This window comes from Silurus aristotelis, assembly GCF_946808225.1.
Source record: "Silurus aristotelis genome assembly, chromosome: 16".
Classification (NCBI taxonomy): domain Eukaryota; kingdom Metazoa; phylum Chordata; class Actinopteri; order Siluriformes; family Siluridae; genus Silurus; species Silurus aristotelis.
In genome coordinates, this window is record NC_139589.1 from 6,068,168 (window position 1) to 6,093,218 (window position 25,051).

The following is a 25,051-nucleotide window of genomic DNA, read 5'->3' on the forward strand; positions in this document are numbered from 1 at the left end:
TATGCAGTTACAAATCAATTTACATTGTTTAAAATGTAAACCATTGAATGTGCTATATAAACTTCTTTCTTATTAAAGTCCCTAATATTTCTGTTCCTAGCAATTATTTTTAACCCTACCCACTTATGAATATTAATGAGCTTGGTTTTAAATCAGATCAGCTGTCAGGGTTGAAGTGGTGCTGCAGTGACAGCTTTGGGCTCCAGCTGAGATCAGTTTTGTGTGTTTCCTGTGTTCGGGACTCATCCTGCATCATGTCCAAACCACTGTCGGACCATGATAGAAGGAAACAGATTTCTGTCAGAGGTCTTGCTGGTGTGGAGAATGTGACCGAGTTGAAGACCAACTTCAACCGGCACCTCCACTTCACACTGGTGAAGGACAGAAATGTGGCCACTAAGAGGGATTACTACTTCGCCCTGGCGCACACAGTGAGGGATCACCTGGTAGGCAGGTGGATCAGGACCCAGCAACACTACTATGAGAAGGACCCTAAAGTAAGTAAAGTTTAGAAAATTCCCCAGGACCCCACATAGATATGTGCAGAGCTAACAGAGATATGTGCATATGTTTCTGAGCATCCAAAATATGACAATATACTAAATATATACTGGCCATAAATAAAAAAAATATTTGCACAACAATGAGATTTATTAGCTGGAAACATGCAGGGATGAAAAATAAAGGTATAACAGATAAGGATCCAGCTACAATGAAATATCTATCGTTTAAAACCCTTCTGAAAAAGTGTTCATTTGATATTTTAACGAATTTAATGAATTATTTTAGATAAATGAATTAGTTAATTCATCCAGCCTTTCAAACATTTATTAATTTATTTTCAGTAAGCATTTAGTCCTCAGGACTGTTCTGGATTTAGAGATTATCTTGGAAACACACAAGAGGCATTCTGGATTTGACACAAGTCAATCAGAAAGCACCATGAACACACCCACACACATCCACCCACACACACACACACACACACACACACACACACACACACACACACACACACACACACACACACACACACGTTTATCGGGAGACCATAAATAAAACAAATTGTTGAAATCATTTATTTGTAATGAAATGCATTCATTTCTAGAAAATTTAAACTTGGTGGTTGGGTGAGGTTTAGAAAAAAAATGCAATATAGAGTCAAGATCCTAAGATTGTAAATCTGATTTCGAAATTCATATTCGCATATTTCCTTAAATAATGCAGCTACGACGATACATACCGCATTTGAATATTTTGTGTTTTCTTGATTGAGCGCACTGTGAAAATGAGTAATAAAACTAAACACTAAAATGCAGTGAAGTGTTAAAACTATTTGGAAATGTTTTATATATATATATATATATATATATATATATATATATATATATATATATATATATATATATATATATATATATATATATATATATATATATATTAGGATTAGTTCCCGACTTAACACTCATTCTGGAGACCTGAGCTGAACATGGTAGGCAAAAAAAAAAATGTGATTTTGCATTTAAATCCTTAATTCAAAATGATCATGTCCTTCATTGCTCATTCATTCAGCACCTGCTGAGTCAGCAGTGTTCATCTCTAAAATCTTGAACATTGCCCTGGAAAAGGAGAATTGCATAAAAAAAATGTAAGCAGGGAACATTACATTTAGACTGAATAATTTTAATCTTAATCTAAAATAAAGTCAAAAGAAAGAATGCAAATTCTACCCTGACTCATAATTCTAGTTCTTGTAATCTCTACAAATCACACTCAGGTCCATTTTGTGGCCATTCCCCTGTACACTGTATAAGCAAGATCAACGTGCTGTAAAAAGCTCCATTCTCTAACGTGTGCAATAAAATAATATCACTAACTGAAATAAATTAAAGTGTTTGCATTTCATTTTCATCTAGAAAAATAAAAGGTTATTCAAGGATCATTTCACACTCTCGTGGCTGTCATGCGGCATGTTATTTAGTATTATTACATTTCTACAGCTCATTGGCAACACCACAGCTTTGGCTCTTCTGGGCATTTGTGTTATATTAATATGGCCGTAAATATTCATCTTTGACCTTCTCTGACCTCTTCCCTCGGCTTAGGATGATCTCCATAAGGCAACTGAAGAAATCATCTTCAGCTAAAAAGAGTACATTGATCTTAATGATCACTGGGTATATTAGAACAGAGTGTACATTGCACACACGCTGGCGAGGCTGGATGATGAAGCGTGGGTAATAATGACCACTGCATCATCCTGACACGGTGAAGAGCCTTCCACTCACACTGACCTCTGAGTCTTTTCGAACACACCATTGTGCTCATGCACTATTTTATGGAGGATATGCAAACTTGTTGTCATATAGGTATTGTATATATATACGCTTGCAGTCATCGTCCTTGCCTTATAGCACAGTTTACTTTATAGAGTCGCAGTATGCAGGGGTTTTTATTTGCAAATATTCAACTAAAATGGCATCCGATGAGTTCCAATTCACATTAAATTAAAATGCAGATTCAATATTGCTCAGTTTTAATTTGACACTACATTCAGGACATTTTTAGTGCACAAGTCCGCTCATCTGAAACCCAATGAGCTGTTCCTCCTCTTAATGCAAATTACAGCTGACATCAAGCACATGTTCCTATTAATGTTTCCAATTTTCCAATTTGAAGTGCCACTAAGCACTTCATGTTAAATAGCTACACTGTGTTGTTGTGTTAGTGCGCTACAGCAACGTGGGCGTATTTTAGACCAGTTAAATCTGGAATACTTCTGTGCATCTCCAGCACCTCTGACCTTCTCTCTTCACACCAAGCTCAAGGTTGCTGAGAGTTTTAGGTATCTTCACTACAAAGGTTAAAAGTCATTCACTTATTTAATGAAATGTCACCATAGGATACATCTGCTGTACGGGCTGAAATCCAGGGTGTCATGAAAACCAAGCCCAGCATAGAGGATCATATAGATTGAAGTTAAGTCTAAGGAATCTTCCAAAATTCTAACTTGAATGGCTCCTCAAACTGGGACAGTGTGCAGGCTAACAGACTTCATAACCTTTTCTCCTGACCCCGGCATGGTTATTTTTACTACAAATAAAATGCCACTGTTATATAACACCAGTGACCTTCCTCTCCCCCTTTAAACCAGTTTTATCCCCCCGACCACAACCAACCCCCTAACACACAAACACACCCATTTTTGCCAGGGTGTGTCTTCAAAAGTGGAAAGAAAAAACAGTGGCACATGTAAAATAGTCTTTAGATTTATCCTCCACATACTAAATACTAAATAAAAAAAAAATACATAAATTATCCTTTAAACTAAAATATTAAAAAATACAGCCAAATATATTGTATGCCTTTTGGTATATTAAAATGTAATTGCAAATAAATTGCATTCAGTATAATGAATAATTTTAAAACAATATAATAATGATGGCATAAATATTTGAATTCATGCAGTATGCTTTTTTTTTTTAAAATTATGCTAAAATACATTAATACATATATAGTATGATAGTATATAATACATTTATAATTGTAGTATAATAGTGTATATAATATTTTTTTTAAATATGCAGAATATAGTACATAAAGTATATATACAGTGATATTACAAAAAACGTGTTAACTTGCAAAGCTGGATATCCCTGATAATAGGAGTCATTTATGCTTTATATATAATGTTTTTTATTATTATTAGCCTGTTTGCCTTGTCACATAAAAAGAATATGTATAATGTAAACGTAAATAACTCAACTGAACCAATAATCCAACCTACAAATGCCAACTACAGTGAAAGGTTCAGGAATCTATAAGAGGTCTAGCAAACTATCTGCAAACTATCACTATTGTTTACACATATGATAAACCTGATATGTGGGCATGTTTATACAATAATTATAAAAATAAGTGTCTAAAGATTATCGAAATTTAAAGTGCTGGCTATGGGTAAGTTTATTTAATAACTAATAGTGCCTCCATTATTGTCAATAACCTTTATATAAAAAAAAAATGTTTCTAATTATTTCAATTGAAATTTTCAAAAAGAAATTCAAAAATGGCTAGTCTTTTTGCTACTGTATATTTAATGTAAAGGTTTAGGTTGGTTAGCAGCATTTCTTTTAATTCAATACTGGCATTTGTTGTTTTTGCATTTTTCCACTTTGAAATTCTTTAATCCATTACTGGTCTATAATCTAGCCTTCAAATAACCCCAAAGCATACTTCCATCATGCATTTGTTTGGGGGTTTTTATGCTCTGCAATGAGCTTCCTTGTGGTTTTCTGTTGTACAGACATTATCACATGTTAGAAAATCCAGCAAAAGCTTCATCCTGGGGTTTCGTGTAGTACACTGTATGGTGCAACCCCCTGGCCATATACATTTTCAACAAATGGGTTTCTTTAATGTTTTGTGGTTAATTAATAGTTATATGCTTCAAATAAATATATTTGTGTCCAAAAGTGTCAATGGTGGTGCTAAATTATTCCTTCTCTTGTCTACTTTTTGTAGAAAATAACAATTTTAGAATTTATTTTGGAAGGCTGTAAGTATTCAGTAATCAGTTGTCTCAGTTTGTTCCCTATTTTATAAGGTTGCCTTTAATCACTCTAAGGATACGAAGAGACATTTGCAATTGCTGTTTTTAGTATGGCTCTTGTACTCTTTTTGCTACTAAACCAGTCATTCCCGCAATGTTACAGGAAATCTACATCACTGTTGGTTAGAAAACTAAGAAAAGGGATTGTTTTATTATTCAGTAAACATATTTACTGCAGTTGACCATTACATACTACAAAACACATTACCTTAGAGAAAGTGGACACTGTACTTACTAACTTAGCATGCTAGTTACAAAAAATAAACAACAATAGGATTTATAGCTGAGCTGCACAGAATGTATGGTAAACATTGCGTTAACGTTTTTTTTTTTGTTTTGTTGCGATTCTTCAAATGTACACTATATGGACAAAGTATTGGAAAAATTGGCTACATGTGGTTCTCCAAATTGTTACCACAGAGTTGGAGGCACACAATTTGTATAGGATTTCTTTGGATGCAGTAGCAATATATTTTCCCTTCACATCAACTAGGAGACCCAAAACTGTTTCAGGATGCCCCATTGCATAAAGCCAGCTTCAAAAAAACATAGATTATATAAATTGGAGTGGAAGATCTTGAATGGCCGGCTATAGAGCTCTAACCTCAACTCTATTGAACACTTTTGGAATGAATTAGAATTCTGACTGAACCCCAGGCCACCTCACCTTAAATCAGTACCTGATTTTACCAACACCCTTGTGGCTGACTGAGCACAAATCTCCACAAGCACACTACATAATCTAGTGGAACATCTTTCCCAGAAGAGTGGAGGTTATAGAAATTGGAATGGGATGTTCGAAAGCACATACAAATCTCATGGTCAGGTGTCCACAAACATTTGTCCATATAATATTTATTCAAAGATAAGTTGGGAATTAGTTTAAAATACAATATAACTGTTACCTAGATAAATTCCAGCAAATTTTACTATATTTTATAATCTGCAAAAAACATCTTTCCTCTATTGAAACCAAGTGGTTGGAATTTTGGAAAAGTGGCTTTGTGATGGGAAGAGAATTCAACTCGTTCTGATTCTTGGTTAGAATGAAGTTTTCTCCAGAAATCACAATGGAATATTCTATTTGTTGAAATTGTGCTTTACATTTAGGTTTTGCTGAGAATGACAAATATTGAACTGTTTTAGGATTACAGGTTGTGCTCAATGACCCAACAAAGGCAGCTTGGCGGTGTTAGGAATTGAAGTCACAACCGCAAAGCCTTAACCTACAATGTAGGCCAACATTTACATGTACACTGCACAGTGCTTATCTCTTTTTTTCTCCTTAGCGTGTGTACTACCTCTCGCTGGAGTTTTACATGGGTCGTACACTGCAGAACACCATGGTGAACCTGGCCTTGGAGAACGCTTGTGATGAAGCTGTGTACCAGGTCCGCATTATTGTACAGAACTTTATGTTTGTTAACTATATTGGATGCAGTGACAGAACTGCTCTTGTTCTAGCTGGGTCTGGACATGGAGGAGCTTGAGGACATTGAAGAGGATGCAGGACTGGGAAATGGAGGCTTGGGTCGACTGGCTGGTATATACCCCCTCTCCATTTAATTTGTCCTTTAACAGTTCTAAAATGCCCAACTTCTTTTTTTTAAGGTTATAATAATGTATAGTTACAAGGATTTTAATTACATTTAAATCTCTAACGATTACATTGTTTCACTAAAGGACAATCACCAATGATAGCATCAATGATTTGAGGACAAAAGCTAAAAAGCATTAAAAGTGTGTAGTTAAATGTCTTCTAATTCTGTGCCCACCCTATTCCTCTTATTCCTATATCTAGCTTGCTTCCTGGACTCTATGGCTACTCTTGGTTTAGCTTCCTATGGATATGGCATTCGCTATGAGTTTGGCATCTTCAACCAGAAAATTGCTAATGGCTGGCAGGTAAGTCAAACATTGCAAGAAATATACAGACAGGTATTATATTAAAGGATGAAAAATCACCATAAAATGTGTTGGGATTCCATGAGCCCCTAAAACACCTTCAGTGAACCTGGGCAAAGGTTCTACACATCTCTGGAACTTTATGGATTGATGAGCATGTGGATCGGGGTGTAGTCTTGCTGAATAAGGCTACTCCCATCATGTGAAACTATAAAAGTGGAATTATAATGACACCATAAACCATTCTAAGGTAATGGGGGAAAATAAAGCATTTAATACAGATACTATCGATCTATGCCACTTTTTCCAGTACCTGTACTGTTTAGCCTAATGTCAGGTCTTTATAAGTGGTTAATAAGAAGCATAAGCATTGTGGTGAAGACTTTGCAACTCTGATGTTCAGTCAGAATAACTTTGCATTAATTTGTAGTGACTTTTTCTTCTTCCCCCTACAGCCAAATCACCGGTTTATCTATTAATTTGTCACCTCTTTGTAAACAGCATTTCATCAGGGATCTTTTCCCAATAATCACAGGACAATAAGGCTGATTGTAGCATCTTAATGACAAACAGATTGAAGAAGCTGATGATTGGCTACGCTATGGCAACCCTTGGGAGAAAGCCCGCCCTGAATACATGCGTCCGGTCCACTTCTATGGCAGGACAGAGCACCATCCAGATGGAGTCAAATGGGTAGACACTCAGGTAAACACAGTTCTTCGTTATGTATGAGTGTGTTTTGCAGACACGATGGAAACCATGTGATTTTTGCCGACTCATACTGGCAGGTTGTGTTGGCTTTGCCATATGACACCCCTGTGCCAGGCTACAGGAACAATGTTGTGAACACCATGAGGCTGTGGTCTGCCAAGGCGCCCTGCGAGTTCAACCTAAAAGACTGTAAGTCACACACAGATAATTGTGTTACACACCATTTTCCTTAGTTCAAATGAAACACAGATTTTCCAACTTTTTGTACCTAGTCAACATCGGTGGCTACATCCAGGCGGTGCTGGACCGCAACTTGGCCGAGAATATATCTCGAGTTCTGTATCCCAATGACAATGTAAGTTAACTTTATTTTACTTATTTATTTATTTTTATTTTATTTATTTATTACTTTGTTCTTTATTATATAAACACACACACACACACACACACACACACACACACACACACACACACACACACACACACAAACACCCCTCTTCTTTTCAGTTCTTTGAGGGAAAGGAGCTACGTCTGAAGCAGGAGTACTTTGTTGTCGCTGCTACCCTCCAGGACATCATCCGCCGCTTTAAGGCCTCCAAATTTGGCTCCAGAGAGATTGTGCGCACAGACTTCACTACTCTTCCTGATAAGGTAAAGGATTAGCACCCTTGTTCATCACATCTTTTTGCTAATGTTTTTGGAACCAGCTTTCTTGGTTAAGTCTGCAGTCCATACAGTATTTGTCTCTTGTCTGCCATCAGGTGGCCATTCAGCTGAATGACACTCACCCTGCTCTTGCAATCCCTGAACTGATGAGGGTGCTATTGGATGATGAGAAGCTGACTTGGGAGAAGGTAAGAGGAATTTCTGAACTCAGAACTCTAAAGCAAGTGTAGCAGGTAAAGTAGCACCATGCATTTTGTTGTGTTGTGTTTTTAGGCCTGGGATATCACTGTGAAGACTTGTGCGTACACTAACCACACTGTGCTGCCTGAGGCTTTGGAGCGCTGGCCCATTGACCTATTCCAGACCCTGTTACCTCGGCACCTTGAGATTATTTACGAGATCAACCGCCGCCACCTGGAGGTCAGAGAAGCACAGTTTTAGGTGTTGGAGTTTGACTCCTCTTTTATAAAGACTAGGAGTCATTTATATCATACATATATCATACATATATCATACATAATTGTCCAAAATTTTTAATTTGATTTAATTGAAAATGCAAGTCTGTGGCAGATTTCTTTATTTCTAGGTTCATTTAGTCAGTGACATTCATGTCAGCTGATTTGAGTCTATACTGCTGACACTTCAGGCACCAGATGTCCAAACTATACATTAACAGGGTACAATGTTGGAAAAAATTGTAACTAGTTGTTTTAAGGCCGTGTGTGATATTTTCATGTGTACAGCGTGTGGCCTCCATGTACCCTGGTGATATGGACCGCCTACGCCGCATGTCTCTGATTGAGGAGGAAGGAATTAAAAGGGTCAATATGGCACATATGTGCATCGTCGGGGCCCACGCAGTCAATGGTGTGGCGCAAATTCACTCAGACATCCTCATAGCTACTGTGTACGTATGACTCAGAACACACACATACACATAAGCATACACACACACACACACACACACACACACACACACACACACACACACACACACACACACACACACACACACACACACACACACAGATTTATCATTTTCCGCTCCACCTGATTTATATCCATTATGAAACGTGTTCATAGGTTCAAGGACTTTTATGAGATGGACCCACACAAGTTCCAGAACAAAACCAATGGCATTACCCCTCGTCGCTGGCTTGTCATGTGCAACCCTGGCCTGGCTGAGGTTATTGCTGAGGTTAGTATTAAAAAGCACTTTTCACCCCAAACTAGCCAAGACAATGTTTGTTGTTTGAAGTTAACAATCAAACTCTATGTATATAAGTTTTAGTTTTACAATTCCATATTTAGACTTTGTAAGGTTGCGTCTAGGGGCTCATAAGTAAGACATATTTGCTGTCTGAGATGTCCACTAACATTACTGCGAGCAATGCCAGGGCGAGCAATGCCTTCTCTTCTACTCTGAACTCTAATCTTTACTATCAGATTCACTGACTTACGTTTTAATATATTTTTTTATATTGTATTTTTTTAATACATGAATTTGTATTAAATGCATGAAAAAAAAAGAATGCAAAAAATGCTTGGAAAGCCCAGGGACCTTTGATGAGGTAAATATTGCAGCTTCTGCTATGCATATTTAAACATAAAAAGTTATTTGTTTGCAGAAGGACTTGGTTACAGAGTCAATTTCTTTGCTCGATTATATAGACATATCTTCAGCACATTTTGTCAGTAGCCACATTTTTGGCTACTGACTACAGCAGGGGTGCCCAATACGTCGATCGCGATCTACCAGTCGATCGCAAAGGTAGTGTGGGTAGATCGCATGACATAAAAAAAAAAAAATAGATATTTATTGCTGCATTTTTATAGTAGGTAGATCATTTTGAATTGGTCATTTTATAAGTAGCTCGCATGCTGAAATAGTGCCCTCTAGTGGAATAACAGAGACTAACCCATACCCCTCTCCCAAAACTTATATTTAAATTACAAGACTATTGTTGTTTGTGTGTGCTAGAAAATAGGAGAGGATTTTATCCGGGACCTGAGTCAGCTGAGGAAGCTAAACAACTTTGTTAATGATGAGGCTTTTATTCGTGATATTGCCAAAGTAAAACAGGTGAGTAAGACTATGAGGAAGGAATTTCCTTTGTAGCCTTCAAATCAATGATGTGCAGGAATATTTAATTAGTGATGCTTTATCATAATATATATTACAGCCTTGTCCTTAAAAGGTAAAGAGATGCACTTTTAGAAGACACATAGTATGTAAAGTGTGTGTGTGTGTGTGTGTGTGTGTGTGTGTGTGTGTGTGTGTGTGTGTGTGTGTGTGTGTGTTTGTTTATTCCGGCTGCAGGAGAACAAGCTGAAGTTTGCTGTCCACCTGGAAGAGCACTACAAGGTGAAGATCAATCCCAATTCTATGTTTGACATCCAGGTCAAGCGAATCCACGAGTATAAGAGACAGCTGCTCAACTGCCTGCACATTATCACTTTCTATAACCGTGAGTGCTCTTTTCTTGCTCTCCTATTTCCAAATCTATTATTCCTCTTTGCAAGCATCTATCAGTCACATGGCACATGACATTTGTTTTTAGGCATCAAAAAGGATCCCAAGAAGCAATGGACTCCCCGAACCATCATGATTGGTGGAAAGGTACAAAGAACCATAGACACTATGTAGTGCTTATGAGCTATTACACATGCTATAGTGTTATCATCTGGAACTGCTATGGAACTCAGCCAATGCTCATTGCAACAACGTCTGAAGTCTGGAGGTTGTCATTTTCAAGATTTATTTATAATCTTCTCCTGCCAGCTATACACACATGAGCAAGACAGAGAACAAGATAGGACCTCACACACACCGCACACTCAAACACATGCAGAAAAGTGATAGATAGCTATCTCAGTTCATAAACAACGCTGTGAAAGCTGCTTATTGGTTGCCGTCTGCCATATTCTTTCCAATTAACACTCCTCAAGAACTCACCAAAGGTGCCAGAAGGTGCCACAGCACTTACTACAAGCATTAATATGATCGAGACACACTTATTTCTTTATCCCAATTCTCCTTCACTAAACAACACACAAAAGGCAAAAAAGGCATTTATATGATTAAAAAGAAAAACCATGACTTCCAAATTAAAACATAAAAATAATGTGTAATGGCCTAGGGATGATGAAATTTCATTATTTTATCTTCAGCTCAGGGTTGGTCAGTGTATCTGTGCATTTCGAGGACACTGGGTGGAAGTTGGGAATGCACTTTGTATAGAATGAAGTCTATTGTGTGACATACATGCATCACCACACTTTCTGGCAGTATAAGATAGACAGGCCTGCGATTGGGAGGGGTGAGGGAAGTGGACATCCAGAGAGATAGACACAAGGAAAAACTTTACACAACCAGGAACCCCGAACTTGGCACCGAACAACACAAGAATTCACCTCACTCTACATGAATAAAACCTGACTGTGCTCTTGTGATCTCAGGCTGCTCCAGGCTACCACACAGCCAAGATGATCATTCGTTTGATCACAGCCATCGGTGAGGTGGTCAACAACGACCCAGTGGTGGGCGACCGCCTTAAAGTCATCTTCCTGGAGAACTACAGAGTCACTCTGGCTGAAAAAGGTGTCCTATTATATATTTAATTTGTCTGATAATGAGTTTTTGTTTTCCCCCCTGACTTGTGAGTGAAATGCTGAGTAATATAATGGAAAGTCTTCATATATTTTGTTGAACCTTTCCTTCAGCAATCCCTGCTGCCGACCTGTCTGAGCAAATCTCCACTGCCGGCACAGAAGCTTCTGGAACGGGAAATATGAAGTTCATGCTGAACGGAGCCCTCACTATCGGTACCATGGACGGTGCCAATGTTGAGATGGCAGAAGAGGCCGGAGAGGAAAATCTTTTCATTTTTGGCATGAGAATAGATGATGTGGAGGCCATGGACAGAAAGGGGTAAGAACACAATAACAAGAGGAAGCTGGAAACATTTTCTTGGGTTTAATGAGTTGATAATGAGATTTAAGGACTGGGTGAAAGGCTGGTAATCGTAGTTGGGGACGGACTCAAATAAAATAGCAGGGTAATTCTCTATATTTTCCATGAAAAGCATTGTTCATTTAATGTTATATATCTGGCATTTTTAATTGAGTTAAGTTCTTTAAGAAATTTAACAGGATTTTCCATCAAATATGACTGGTGCTAAAAGACAAAGCTGCCACATTGCACTATTTAAACAAAAGTCAGACATTCAGGAGATTTTGTTTAACATATTGACACTTTAATCACTTTAGTCACTTTTAAGAATGTCGACACGTTCATGGGCAGCCAAGGCACATTGATGCACGTAGGGGTTGAAGGCTGGCCTGTTTGGTCCGATCCAGCAGACGAGCTCTTGTAGCTCAAATTGCTGACTAAGTTAATGTTGTTAATGCTTGACAGGTCAGGACAGGCAGCAGAAACTTAAAATATTTACTATTTATTAATACAATTAAAAAACAATATTATGTGATCATATTATGTGATCATCCTCTCCTTGAACTGCCACCTTAACGTGGTGGAGGGGTTTGAGTACTCGAATGACCCTAGGAGCTATGTTGTCCGGGGCTATATGCCCCTGGTAGGGTCTCCCAAGGCAAACAGGTCCTGGGCGACGGGTCAGACTAAGAGCGGTTCAAAACCCCTTATGAGAGATACTACATCAGGGACCGTGACGTCGCCCGGTATGGCGCAGCCGGGGCCCCACCCTGGAGCCAGGCCCGGGGTTGGGGCTCGTATGCGAGCGCCTGGTGGCCGGGCCTTCCCCCACAGGGTCCGGCCGGGCTCAGCCCGAAGGAGCGACGTGGGGCCGCCTTCCAGTGGGCTCACCACCTGCAGGAGGGACCGTAAGGGGCCGGTGCTAAGAGGATCGGGCAGCAGTCGAAGGTGGAGGCCTCGACAACCCGATCCCTGGACACGGAAGCTAGCTCTAGGGACGTGGAATGTCACCTCGCTGGCGGGGAAGGAGCCTGAGATTGTGCGTGAGGTTGAGAGGTTCCGACTAGAGATAGTCGGGATCACCTCTACGCACGGCCTGGGCTCTGGAACCACACTCCTCGAGAGAGGATGGACTCTTTACAACTCTGGAGCTGCCCATGGTGAAAGGCGTCGGGCTGGTGTGGGTTTGCTTATAGCCCCCCAGCTCAGCCGCCATGTGTTGGAGTTTACCCCGGTGAACGAGAGGGTCGTTTCCCTGCGCCTACGGGTCGGGGATAGGTCTCTCACTGTCGTGTGTGCCTACGGGCCAAACGGCAGTATAGAGTACCCGGCCTTCTTGGGGTCTCTGGGAGGGGTGCTGGACAGTGCTCCGACTGGGGACTCCGTCGTTCTACTAGGAGACTTCAATGCACACGTGGGCAGCGACAGTGACACCTGGAGGGGCGTGATTGGGAGGAACGGCCCCCCTGATCTGAACCCGAGCGGTGTTCAGTTATTGGACTTCTGTGCTAGTTACAGTTTGTCCATAACGAACACCATGTTCAAGCATAAGGGTGTCCATCAGTACACGTGGCACCAGGACACCCTAGGCCGCAGGTCGATGATCGACTTTGTGGTCGTTTCATCTGACCTGCGGCCGTATGTCTTGGACACTCGGGTAAAGAGAGGGGCGGAGCTGTCAACTGATCACCACCTGGTGGTGAGTTGGATCCGATGGCGGGGGAGGAAGCTGGACAGACTCGGCAGACCCAAGCGTACTGTGAGGGTCTGCTGGGAACGTTTGGCCGAGCCTCCTGTCAGAGAGATCTTCAACTCCCACCTCCGGCAGAGCTTTGACCAGATCCCGAGGGAGGCCGGAGATATTGAGTCCGAGTGGACCATGTTCTCCACCTCCATTGTCGAAGCGGCCGCTCGGAGCTGTGGCAGTAAGGTCTCCGGTGCCTGTCGAGGCGGCAATCCCCGAACCCGGTGGTGGAAACCGGAAGTAAGGGATGCCGTCAAGCTGAAGAAGGAGTCCTACCTGGCCTGGTTGGCTTGTGGGACTCCTGAGGCAGCTGACGGGTACCGGCAGGCCAAGCGAACTGCAGCCCGGGTGGTTATCGAGGCAAAAACTCGGGCCTGGGAGGAGCTCGGTGAGGCCATGGAGAAGGACTATCGGCTGGCCTCGAAGAGATTCTGGCAAACCGTCCGGCGCCTCAGGAGGGGAAAGCAGTGCCCCACCAATGCTGTTTACAGTAGAGGTGGGGAGCTGTTGACTTCAACTGGGGATGTCGTTGGACGGTGGAAGGAATACTTCGAGGATCTCCTCAATCCCGCCGTCACGTCTTCCATTGAGGAAGCAGAGGCTGAGGGCTCAGAGGCGGACTCGTCCATCACCCAAGCTGAAGTCACCGAGGTAGTAAAGAAACTCCTCGGTGGCAGGGCACCGGGGGTGGATGAGATCCGCCCTGAGTACCTCAAGTCTCTGGATGTTGTGGGGCTGTCTTGGCTGACACGCCTCTGCAGCATCGCGTGGCGGTCGGGGACAGTGCCTCTGGAATGGCAGACCGGGGTGGTGGTCCCTCTTTTTAAGAAGGGGGACCGGAGGGTGTGTTCCAACTATAGGGGGATCACACTTCTCAGCCTACCTGGGAAAGTCTATGCCAGGGTACTGGAGAGGAGAATACGGCCGATAGTAGAACCTCGGATTCAGGAGGAACAATGTGGTTTTCGTCCAGGCCGTGGAACACTGGACCAGCTCTATACCCTCTACAGGGTGCTGGAGGGTTCATGGGAGTTTGCCCAACCAGTCCACATGTGCTTTGTGGATTTGGAAAAGGCATTCGACTGTGTCCCTCGCGGCGGCCTGTGGAGGGTGCTCCGGGAGTATGGGGTCGGGGGCCCTTTACTAAGGGCTGTCCGGTCCCTGTATGACCGAAGCAGGAGCTTGGTTCGCATTGCCGGCAGTAAGTCAGACTTGTTCCCGGTGCATGTTGGACTCCGGCAGGGCTGCCCTTTGTCACCGGTTCTGTTCATAATTTTTATGGACAGAATTTCTAGGCGCAGCCAGGGGTCGGAGGGTGTCCGGTTTGGTGACGACACGATTTCGTCTTTGCTCTTTGCAGATGATGTTGTCGTGTGGGCTTCATCAGACCAGGACCTTCAGCATGCACTGGGACGGTTTGCAGCCGAGTGTGAAGCGGCTGGGATGAGAATCAGCACCTCCAAATCCGAGGCCATGGTCCTCAGTCGGAAAAGGGTGGCTTGCCCACTTCAGGTTGGTGGGGAGTTCCTGCCGCAAGTGGAGGAGTTTAAGTATCTTGGGGTTTTGTTCACGAGTGAGGGAAGGGTGGAACGGGAGATTGACAGACGGATCGGTGCAGCTTCTGCAGTAATGCGGTCGATGTACCGGTCTGTCGTGGTGAAGAAGGAGCTGAGCCGCAAGGCGAAACTTTCGATTTACCGGTCAATCTACGTTCCTACTCTCACCTATGGTCATGAGCTCTGGGTCATGACCGAAAGGACAAGATCCCGGATACAGGCGGCCGAAATGTGCTTCCTCCGCAGGGTGGCTGGGCGATCCCTTAGAGATAGGGTGAGAAGCTTAGTCACTCGGGAGGAGCTCGGAGTAGATCCGCTGCTCCTCCACATCGAGAGGGGTCAGCTGAGGTGGCTCGGGCATCTGTTCCGGATGCCTCCTGGACGCCTTCCTGGGAAGGTGTTCCGGGCGCGTCCCACTGGGAGGAGACCCCGGGGAAGACCTAGGACACGCTGGAGAGACTATGTCTCCCGGCTGGCCTGGGAACGCCTTGGTGTCCCCCCGGAAGAGCTGGAAGAAGTGTCTAGGGAGAGGGAAGTCTGGGCATCTTTGCTTAGACTGCTGCCCCCGCGACCCGGCATCGGATAAGCGGGAGAAGATGGATGGATGGATGGATTATGTGATCATAATGTTATGCCTGGTTGGTTTATATTGAATTCTGAATACTGAAACTTTTTGTATTCTTCTATTTCTTTTTCTTCCTCGTCTTATTTGATGTACAGATATAATGCATCGGAATACTATAACCATATCCCGGAGCTGAAGCAGGCCATTGATCAGATCGCTAGTGGTTTCTTCAGTCCTAATCAGCCTGACCTCTTCAGTGGTATTGTCAATATGCTCATGCATCATGACAGGTATATTCTCACACATCACTGTATCTGCACTGTTCGGATTTTTGGTTAAAATATGGTCCTTTTAACAAGCTTTTTAATGCAAGTGGTGTCTGCAAATTCCAGATAAATTTGTGACATATAGCATTCAACGGAAATACAGAGTCTTAGAAATATGTTAATCAATTAGCCAGTAGCTGTGCAAGGTTTTTGCAATCTGAAGATTTTTAATTATTATCTTTGTGGTAAAAAATTAAGCTACTGCTTTTACATTTAGCTGTAGTTTGGTATCAAAGCCAAAAGTGGTAGTAAATGTTCATCTGGTTTATATTCAAAAAGGTCACCTCAAAAGCTGTATGCATTATTCTTCCTCTGATCAAACCCCATACAGATTTAAGGTGTTTGCTGACTATGAGGACTACATCAAATGCCAAGACAAAGTCAGTGCCCTTTACAAGGTAAGTGAGCTTATTTTTACAGTGTGACGCCCATGTCCCATGTCTAGATTCTACTCATATGTCTCCCTCCTATTACCATTTTTTAAATTGTAATCTGCTTCATCAAACAGAAACCCAAAGAGTGGACCAAGAAGGTGATTTACAACATCGCTGGTTCTGGCAAGTTCTCCAGCGATCGCACCATTGCTCAGTACGCTCGTGAAATTTGGGGAGTAGAACCTAGTTTGGAAAAGCTCCCTGCTCCTGATGACCTGAAATAAATCACACTGGCTGCCTAAGCCAAAGCCTGAGCCCAAATCCGACTCTCACCCAACACCAGCACTTCATGAGTCTTTAAAAGCAGTCTATAAACCAGATTTGTTTCAGAATAAATTTAGTTACGCCTGCTTGTTTTTTTTGCTCTCCAATGTGGTCTAACATGATCATGCCTTGTTTTCTGTCTAAGTGTAAGTGCTTCCTTACACACACACACACACACACACACACACACACACACACACACACACACACACACACACACACACAAACACACACAAACATACACAGGGACTCTGGAAGATTTATAGAGTCTATACTTACTCTATAGTAAGCTACATACAAGTTTACACATATGAGTGAGTCTACCTGGAAAACTGCTATTTGCAATAAATGTTTTTCACCTGAAATATGTTTTTGTAACAAAAAAAGTCTTTAAACACACTGGCAAGGTCTCACTGGCTAGTTTTGGACTAGTATCAGGAGTATGCCATGCATTTAAAACGTCTAGTTTCACCGTGGGGTGAGTCTTTTACCAATAAAGACAGCTTAATGAGATAAACTGACCCTTTTATATCAGTGATGTTTGTTCTCACCACTCTACAGCCTTATTAATAAATAAATTATATAACCACACAGTGTCAGTTTTGTTTATACAGTGTATTAGGAATGCAACCCACTTTGTATATAAATTATGAATTCTTTATGACGGGATCAATAAACTATAAGCTTTTATTTTTACACAGCTAGAAATGAAGCTCAAGATCCAAGTCCATATTCAGTAAAAGTACAGTGGTAGCTCAGTGGTTAAGGCTCTGGGTTACTGATGGAAAGATCCAGCCGTAGTATTGCCAAGCTGCCACTCTTGGGCTCTAGGGGTGCTGTCTTCTGTCTGACCCAGAATTCCCAACATTGCTGGGATATGCAAACAAATAATTTTACGTACTGCAATGGACAAGTAAATAAATTGATTCTATTAACATAATTCACTGCCTTTACACCATTCAGTAATTCATCTTTAGTAACTGGGTCATCATGCACTACGTTGGCCTATTATTTGAAATTCCTAAAAAAAAAAAAAAAATAGAAATAGAAAAGCTTTTAGTGCTGCTAGATCAGCATATTTCTTTATCCTCATAAAATAATAAGCATAATCTTAGATTTTTATTCACCACTGTAGCAAAATGAACAGAAAATAAAAGTACTGCAGTAACATGCACACCATCAATAGGTAGAAATGATTTCCTAAACTTTTTTAATAATAAAGATGAAAAAATCAAGCAAGTCTGTTTCTTTAAACAGATAATTCCAATCGATCCGGTTCTATGAATAATAAACTCTTCATCAGCACTGGTTATGTACCTAAATCCTTCAAACTGGTAGTTATCAACCCCCTAATTAAGAACATTACTGTCAGGGATCACCCTGCTTCTTCTCCGGTGCGCGCCCCGCCCGCCCGGAGCACTTTGCCATCATACTGATTCCACACACCTGTTCCTCATCACCCTCACAGCTATATAAACGCCTCACTCACACCACTCCGTTGTCTGTTATTGTTTGTGTTTGGACTCTGAGGGTGTTCTATGTTTTCTACGTTTGCTTTTGTTTAGTGTGCATTAAAGTCTGTTTGCTGTGCCCCGGCTTCCGCCTCGCTCACTTACGCCTGACAGAATAACGGACCGAAGGAAAGAAAGAGAGAAAAGGAAGGAGAACCTCGAGATCTTTGCCCCGCGCTTACCTCGCGATGGAGGATCAGGCAGTCGCCGAGTCTTCGCCGATACAAGATCTCATCGCCGCGCTCCAAACCGCCTTCCCATCCGCGGCGGCTCAGCCAAACCCCCCCGCGCTCACCAGCAGCCCCATGGCGCTTCCGGCTGCGTTTTCCGGAAAGGCATCAGAATGCCGCGGCTTCCTGTTACAGGTGAATCTCTACATCGAGATGCAACCACAGCTTTTTCCTACGGAGCGGTCAAAGGTGGCGTTTTTCATCTCCCTCCTCTCCGGGAGAGCGCTGGCATGGGCACAATCGCTGTGGGAAGCGGCCGGCCCGGTGACGCACTCATACGCCCGGTTCACCGAACACTTCCTGGAAGTCTTCTGCGCCGCCTCCGGGACTTTCACCACAGCCGACCAGCTGCTCAGGTTACGTTAGGGAAACGAAAGCATCACCGATTACAGCCTCCGTTTTTGCACCCTGGCGGCATCTAGTGGCTGGAACGAGTCAGCGCTACTGGGAGTGTATCGGATGGGTTTGAAACCGGAGATACGGCAGGCAATGGCCATTCATGAGAATTCGGTGGGGTTGGAGAGCTTCATCCAGAAATCGATCGGGCTCTCTCAGCGCCTCGGGGTGGAGGATCTCACTCCACACCCACCGAGCTCTCCACAAGGTACATCTGCTGCCCCGGAGGGCGAGCCGATGCAGCTAGGATCACAAAGGCTGTCCAGAAGGGAGAGGAATCGCCGGCTCGCAGCCGGAGGATGCTTGTACTGCGGAACCTCGGGGCATTCCATCTCGCAGTGCCCCACACGCCCTGCTCGTGCCGCGGTGAGTACTGTCGAGTTACCAACCGACATCTCCTCTCTCCCTAAACTCGCAGTGTCTCTCATAACCCCCACTCTCTCCATCTCTGTGCATGCCCTAGTCGATTCCGGCTCAGCGGGGAACTTCATCTCCCAGGCCTGCCTCGACCGACTACGCCTCCGCCGAGAACGGGGCTCCCAGGATCTAGCCATCCAAACCATTCAGGGAAGGCCGCTGGGTGAGGGGTGGGTGAAGTACTGCACGCCGGAGGTGACTCTACAAGTGGGGCTATTCCATCGAGAGGCGATCCGGTTCCTGGTCTTGGAAAGATCCACAGTCAGTGTGATCCTGGGGAGGCCCTGGCTGCAGAAACACCGGCCTAGATGCTCTTGGGACCCCTGTGACATCCTGGAGTGGAGTCCCCGCTGTAAGGCACACTGCCTCTCACATCTCCCCACGCGAACCCCTGGAGCCGTGATCGGAGCCACTCGTGTGGAGGAAGCCACAACCGCAACCCCTGTGGCGATCCCGAGAGAGTATAGGTCGTATGGTAATGTGTTCAGCGCGCAGGCCGCCACCCGTCTCCCTCCTCACCGACCTTGGGACTGCTGTATCGACCTGCTGCCCGGGGCAAAGCTACCCAAGGGTCGTGTGTATCCCCTGTCCATTCCTGAGCGCCAAGCCATGGAGGAGTACGTGCAACAGGCGCTTCGTCAGGGGTTCATCACGCACTCTTCCTCCCCCGCTGCCTCGAGCTTTTTCTTCGTGGGAAAGAAGGATGGAGGTCTGCGGCCCTGCATTGACTACCGCCAGCTAAACTCGCAGATCGCACCTCTTCCTTACCCCCTCCCACTCGTGCCTGCAGCTCTGGAGGACTTAAGGGAGGCGCGGGTGTTCTCCAAGCTTGACCTCCGGAGCGCCTACAACCTGGTGCGCATCAGGAAGGGGGATGAGTGGAAAACAGCTTTCATCACCCCCTCGGGCCACTATGAGTACCGGGTCATGCCATACGGCCTCTCCATCTCTCCCGCCATCTTCCAGGGGTTCATGAACGAAGTATTCCGGCCTTTCCTCCAGAGATTCGTCATGGTCTACATCGACGATATACTGATCTATTCCCGGGATCTGGAGGAACACCGGCGGCACGTGCGAGCGGTGCTTAAAGTACTTAGTTCCCAGCATCTCTACCTGAACCTCTCGAAGTGCGAGTTCCACCGCCCTACCATCCACTTCTTGGGCTACATCATCAGTGCGGAGGGTATCCAGATGGAGAGTCGAAAGGTAAGGGCGGTGAAGGAGTGGCCAGTTCCGGAATCTATCAGGGAGCTCCAGCGCTTTCTAGGGTTCGCCAACTTCTATCGCCGGTTCATCCAGGGCTACAGCAGGATCACTTCCCCTACTCACCTCGCTCCTCAGGGGAAAGGCCCGCACCTTGAGGTGGAACCACGAGGCTCAGGAGGCCTTCGACGAGCTTCGCCGCCGTTTCTGTTGCGCCCCGGTCCTGCGTCACCCCGATCCCCGGAAGCCTTTCATGGTCGAAGTGGATGCCTCCTCGACCGGGGTAGGGGCCACCCTGTCACAAAGATCCGGATCTCCCCCCCAGCTCCACCCATGCGCGTTCTTTTCGCACAAGCTATCCACCACCGAGCAGAACTACGATATCGGGAACCGCGAGCTCCTGGGCATCAAGCTGGCCCTAGAGGAATGGAGACACTGGCTTGAGGGAGCCGAACACCCGTTCACGGTGGTTACCGACCACAAAAACCTCCAATACCTACGGGAGGCTCGGAGGCTAAACCCCCGACAGGCACGCTGGGCATTGTTCTTCACACGGTTCCGCTTCCAGATCACCTATCGAGCCGGGACCCTGAACGGCAAGGCCGACGCCCTTTCCCGGATATACGGGCCGGACGAGCCTGGCGAGCCTGAGCCCATCCTCCCCCCCGCACTCATCCTGGGGCCAATCGTCTGGGAGGTCGACCAAGAGATCGCCTCCGCTGCTCGCCGGGCGGCGGTTCCGGCCGGGTGCCCAGCTGGACGCACCTTTGTTCCTGCCTCGTTCCGGCACCGTCTCTTTAGATCTGTTCACGAGGGACCAGGCACCGGCCATCCAGGGGAGAAGCGGACCATCCAAATCCTCCAGACTAAGTACTGGTGGCCCGGCCTGACCCGAGAAGTAAGGCACCTCGTGGAGGAATGTCCGACCTGCGCAATGTCCAAGGTCCCACGCCACCTGCCGGTGGGAAAGCTGATGCCGCTCCCCGTCCCTCAGCGTCCCTGGTCGCACCTGGGGATTGACTTCGTGACGGATCTCCCCCGGTCAGAGGGCCACACCTGCATTCTGGTGGTGGTAGATCGCTTCTCTAAGGCCTGCCGATTCAACCCCATGAAGGGGCTCCCCACTGCACTCGAGACGGCGGAGGCTTTGTTCCATCACGTCTTCCGGAACTTCGGTCTCCCGGAGGAGGTCGTGTCGGACCGGGGCCCACAGTTCGCGTCTCGGGTCTGAAGGGCTTTCTTCCGACTCCTGGGCGTCTCGGTAAACCTCACTTCAGGATACCACCCCCAATCCAACGGCCTGGCGGAGCGAAAGATCCAGGAGTTGAGTCGCTACCTGAGAACCTATTGCGGCCAGGATCAAGAGGACTGGAGTAGGTTCCTGCCCTGGGCCGAATACGCCCAGAATTCGCTACGTCAGGACTCCACGGGGCTTACCCCGTTCCAGTGCATGCTGGGGTTTCAGCCACCCCTGTTCCCTTGGTCGGACGAGCCCAGCAGCATACCCTCCGTCGACTACTGGTTCCGGGAGAGCAGTCGAATCTGGGAGTCAGCGCACACACAGCTGCGTCGAGCCATCCGCAACACCCGCCGACACGCTGACGCACGGCGGCTGGACGCCCCTCGCTACCGTCCTGGGGACCTGGTGTGGCTGTCCACCAAGGACCTGAAACTCAAGCTGCCCTGTCGCACACTGAGCCCCCGGTTCATAGGGCCCTTCCGGATCACCGACCAGATCAGCGCAGTGTCCTACCGGCTCGCACTGCCGCCGAGGTATCGTATCCATCCCACATTCCACGTGTCCCTGTTGAAACCGTGTGCCTCTTCTGTCTCTCGCCCTCCAGGTGGCCCCGTAGCGCCCGACCAGCCGGAGACCGTGGACCAGCCCGGGGTCTACGTGGTCAGAGAGATCCTGGAGTCCAGACGGCGCCGGGGTCGCCTCGAGTATCTGGTGGACTGGGAGGGGTTTGGCCCGGAGGAACGGTCTTGGGTGGCCCGGCAGGACATTCTGGACCCGGCGTTGCTGGCGGAGTTCCACGCGGCTCATCCTCGCTGCCCGGCACCTCGGTCGAGGGGCAGGCCGCGCCGCCGGTTCAGGGCGTCTGGTGCCGCCCCTGGGGGAGGGGGTGGTGTCAGGGATCACCCTGCTTCTTCTCCGGTGCGCGCCCCGCCCGCCCGGAGCGCTTCGCCATCATACTGATTCCACACACCTGTTCCTCATCACCCTCACAGCTATATAAACGCCTCACTCACACCACTCCGTTGTCCGTTATTGTTTGTGTTTGGACTCTGAGGGTGTTCTATGTTTTCTACGTTTGCTTTTGTTTAGTGTGCATTAAAGTCTGTTTGCTGTGCCCCGGCTTCCGCCTCGCTCACTTACGCCTGACAATTACCTTGACTTTAAGGTGGTAAATGACCTGTTATTGGCCTCTGATCAGGGTTATGTCTCCTTAATTGTTTTGCTCGACCTTAGTGCAACTTTTGACACTACTGATAATACTATCCTGCTTGCTAGACTGGAGAATGTTGTTGTAATAAAGGGAACAGCTCTCTTCTAGCTCAGGTCTTATTTGACTGATTGCTATCAGTTTGTTGATGTAAATGGTGAGTTTTCCACACTCTCTGAGGTAATGTTTGGTGTTCCACAAGGATCTGTCTTAGGCCCACTGCTTTTATCTTTGTATATGCTGCCTCTGGGTGAAATTATACACAAACATGGTATTCGCTTTCATTGCTATGCTGATAATACACAGTTGTATATTTCAGCAAAGCCAGATGAGAGAGATCAGATTTAAAATGTTGAGGAGTGTGAAAAGAACTTTAGACAGTGGAGGCTTGATAACTTCCTCCTGCCCAACTCAGATAAGGCGGAAGTACTTTTACAAGGACCACATGCATCAAGTAGTAAAGGTTCCGATTATGTAGCATCTCTGGATAGTGTTTCTGTCTCAATGTGTACAGCAGTCAAAGACCTTGGTGTGATTATTGACCCTAGTCTTTCCTTTCAGACTCACGTAAATAATATTACCACAATCGCCTTCTTTTACCTTAGAAATTTTGCTTTAATTACAAATATGATGTTGTTACAGGATGCAGAAAAAAAAATATGCGTTACATCTAGCCTAGACTACTGTAATGCTTTACTGTCTGGGTGTTCAAGTAAGTGCATAAATAAGCTTCAGTTAGTTTAGGATGCCACAGCAAGAGTCCTTACTAGATCTAGAAAAATATGACCAAATTAACCCTGAATTTAATCAGTCTACACTGGCTCCTAATTAAATCTTGCATTGATTAAAACATACTACTACTGGCTTATACAGCTCTTTAAGGACGCACGCCGCAGTATCTGCGTGAACTTCTGTACCAATATGATCCCGCACACCTACTTCGATCAAAAGGTGCAGTCTATTTGTTGGAACCTCAAATAATAAAGACTACAGCCTTTTAATCTGTGTTCGGGACATGGAGATGAAAACATTTATTTAGTCGAGTCGTTTCTTAGTAGATTTTTCTTAGGTAAAGGAGCAGATCTGAAGGGATCGTGGATAATGAGAGTTCGGTGAAATGGGATATTTGTATGCTGTGATACCCCTTACTGTCACACGTTCACTCAGGTTCGTTGACGGTGGTGTGGTGGGCTGTCTCTTATTCCAGAGATCTCTCTCTCTCTCTCTCTCTCCCTCTCTCTTGGTTGAGTTAAACATGCTCTTGAGGTTCCAGTGACCACTGTTACTGCCCCTATGCTCTGGATGGTGTTCTCGTTGATTAGAGGCCACTCTGTGCAGCTGGGGATGGCTTTGCATCAACGGCCTGGGGATCCATAACATTACAGAGAAAGAACAGTAGCTTTAAGGATTTGGATTTGGATTTGGACTGTACTTAATGTCAACAGTCTGCTACACTGACTCACCATCACTGCACTTTAACATTGTTTCGCTGTTATAAATGGACATTCGGTGCCACCCAGATGAGGATAGGTTCCCTTTGGAGTCTGGTTCCTTTCAAGGTTTCTTCCTTTTACCATGTTGTGAAGATTTTCCTTGCCACAGTCGCCACCGGCTTGCTCATAAGGGACAAACATACACATAAAGAACATCTTAATAATTCTTTATCACCACATTATCTGTTAAAAGCTGCTTCGAGACAATGTTCATTGTTAAAAGTGCTATACAAATAAAAAAGAATTTAATTGAACTGTGACACATATCTGAAAGTACAAGAATACAAAGTACAAGAATGTACTCTCTTGTAGTGAATAAGTGTTACCTATGTTAATTTGGTTGTTAGTTAGTTAACAGAGGTGTACGACCTTTGCAGTGTTGCAAGAGAAAAAGCCTTTTCGTGTCTTTCAAGCTGACTATTGCCATATCACAAACACTCGAAGTGTTTGTTCTGGCACATTACTCAGCTTTTAAACAAACTGGTCACCCATTTAGACTAAGTGCTGCCAAATTACACCCTTTGCCTGAGAACAAGATCATCACATAACTGTAATGTTTAATTCAAGACATCAATTTATCTGTTTTTTTCTTCTTCTTGAGAACCTGAGATATAGTTTTGAG

General features: G+C 44.9%; 1 protein-coding gene across 1 annotated transcript; it reads left to right on the forward strand.

Annotated features, from left to right (window-relative positions):
- The first annotated feature begins 156 nt into the window (after window positions 1-156).
- pygma (phosphorylase, glycogen, muscle A) lies at window positions 157-17,321 on the forward strand. Its single transcript, XM_083565446.1, has 20 exons — window positions 157-497; window positions 5,899-6,000; window positions 6,074-6,152; window positions 6,411-6,514; window positions 7,088-7,219; window positions 7,303-7,414; window positions 7,498-7,580; window positions 7,733-7,876; window positions 7,987-8,079; window positions 8,165-8,311; window positions 8,635-8,798; window positions 8,975-9,089; window positions 9,873-9,974; window positions 10,212-10,359; window positions 10,453-10,511; window positions 11,351-11,492; window positions 11,615-11,822; window positions 15,864-15,998; window positions 16,366-16,432; window positions 16,543-17,321. The coding sequence occupies exons 1-20, from the start codon at window positions 255-257 to the stop codon at window positions 16,690-16,692; spliced, it is 2,529 nt and encodes an 842-aa protein (XP_083421572.1). The 5' UTR covers window positions 157-254; the 3' UTR covers window positions 16,693-17,321.
- The last annotated feature ends 7,730 nt before the right edge of the window (window positions 17,322-25,051 follow it).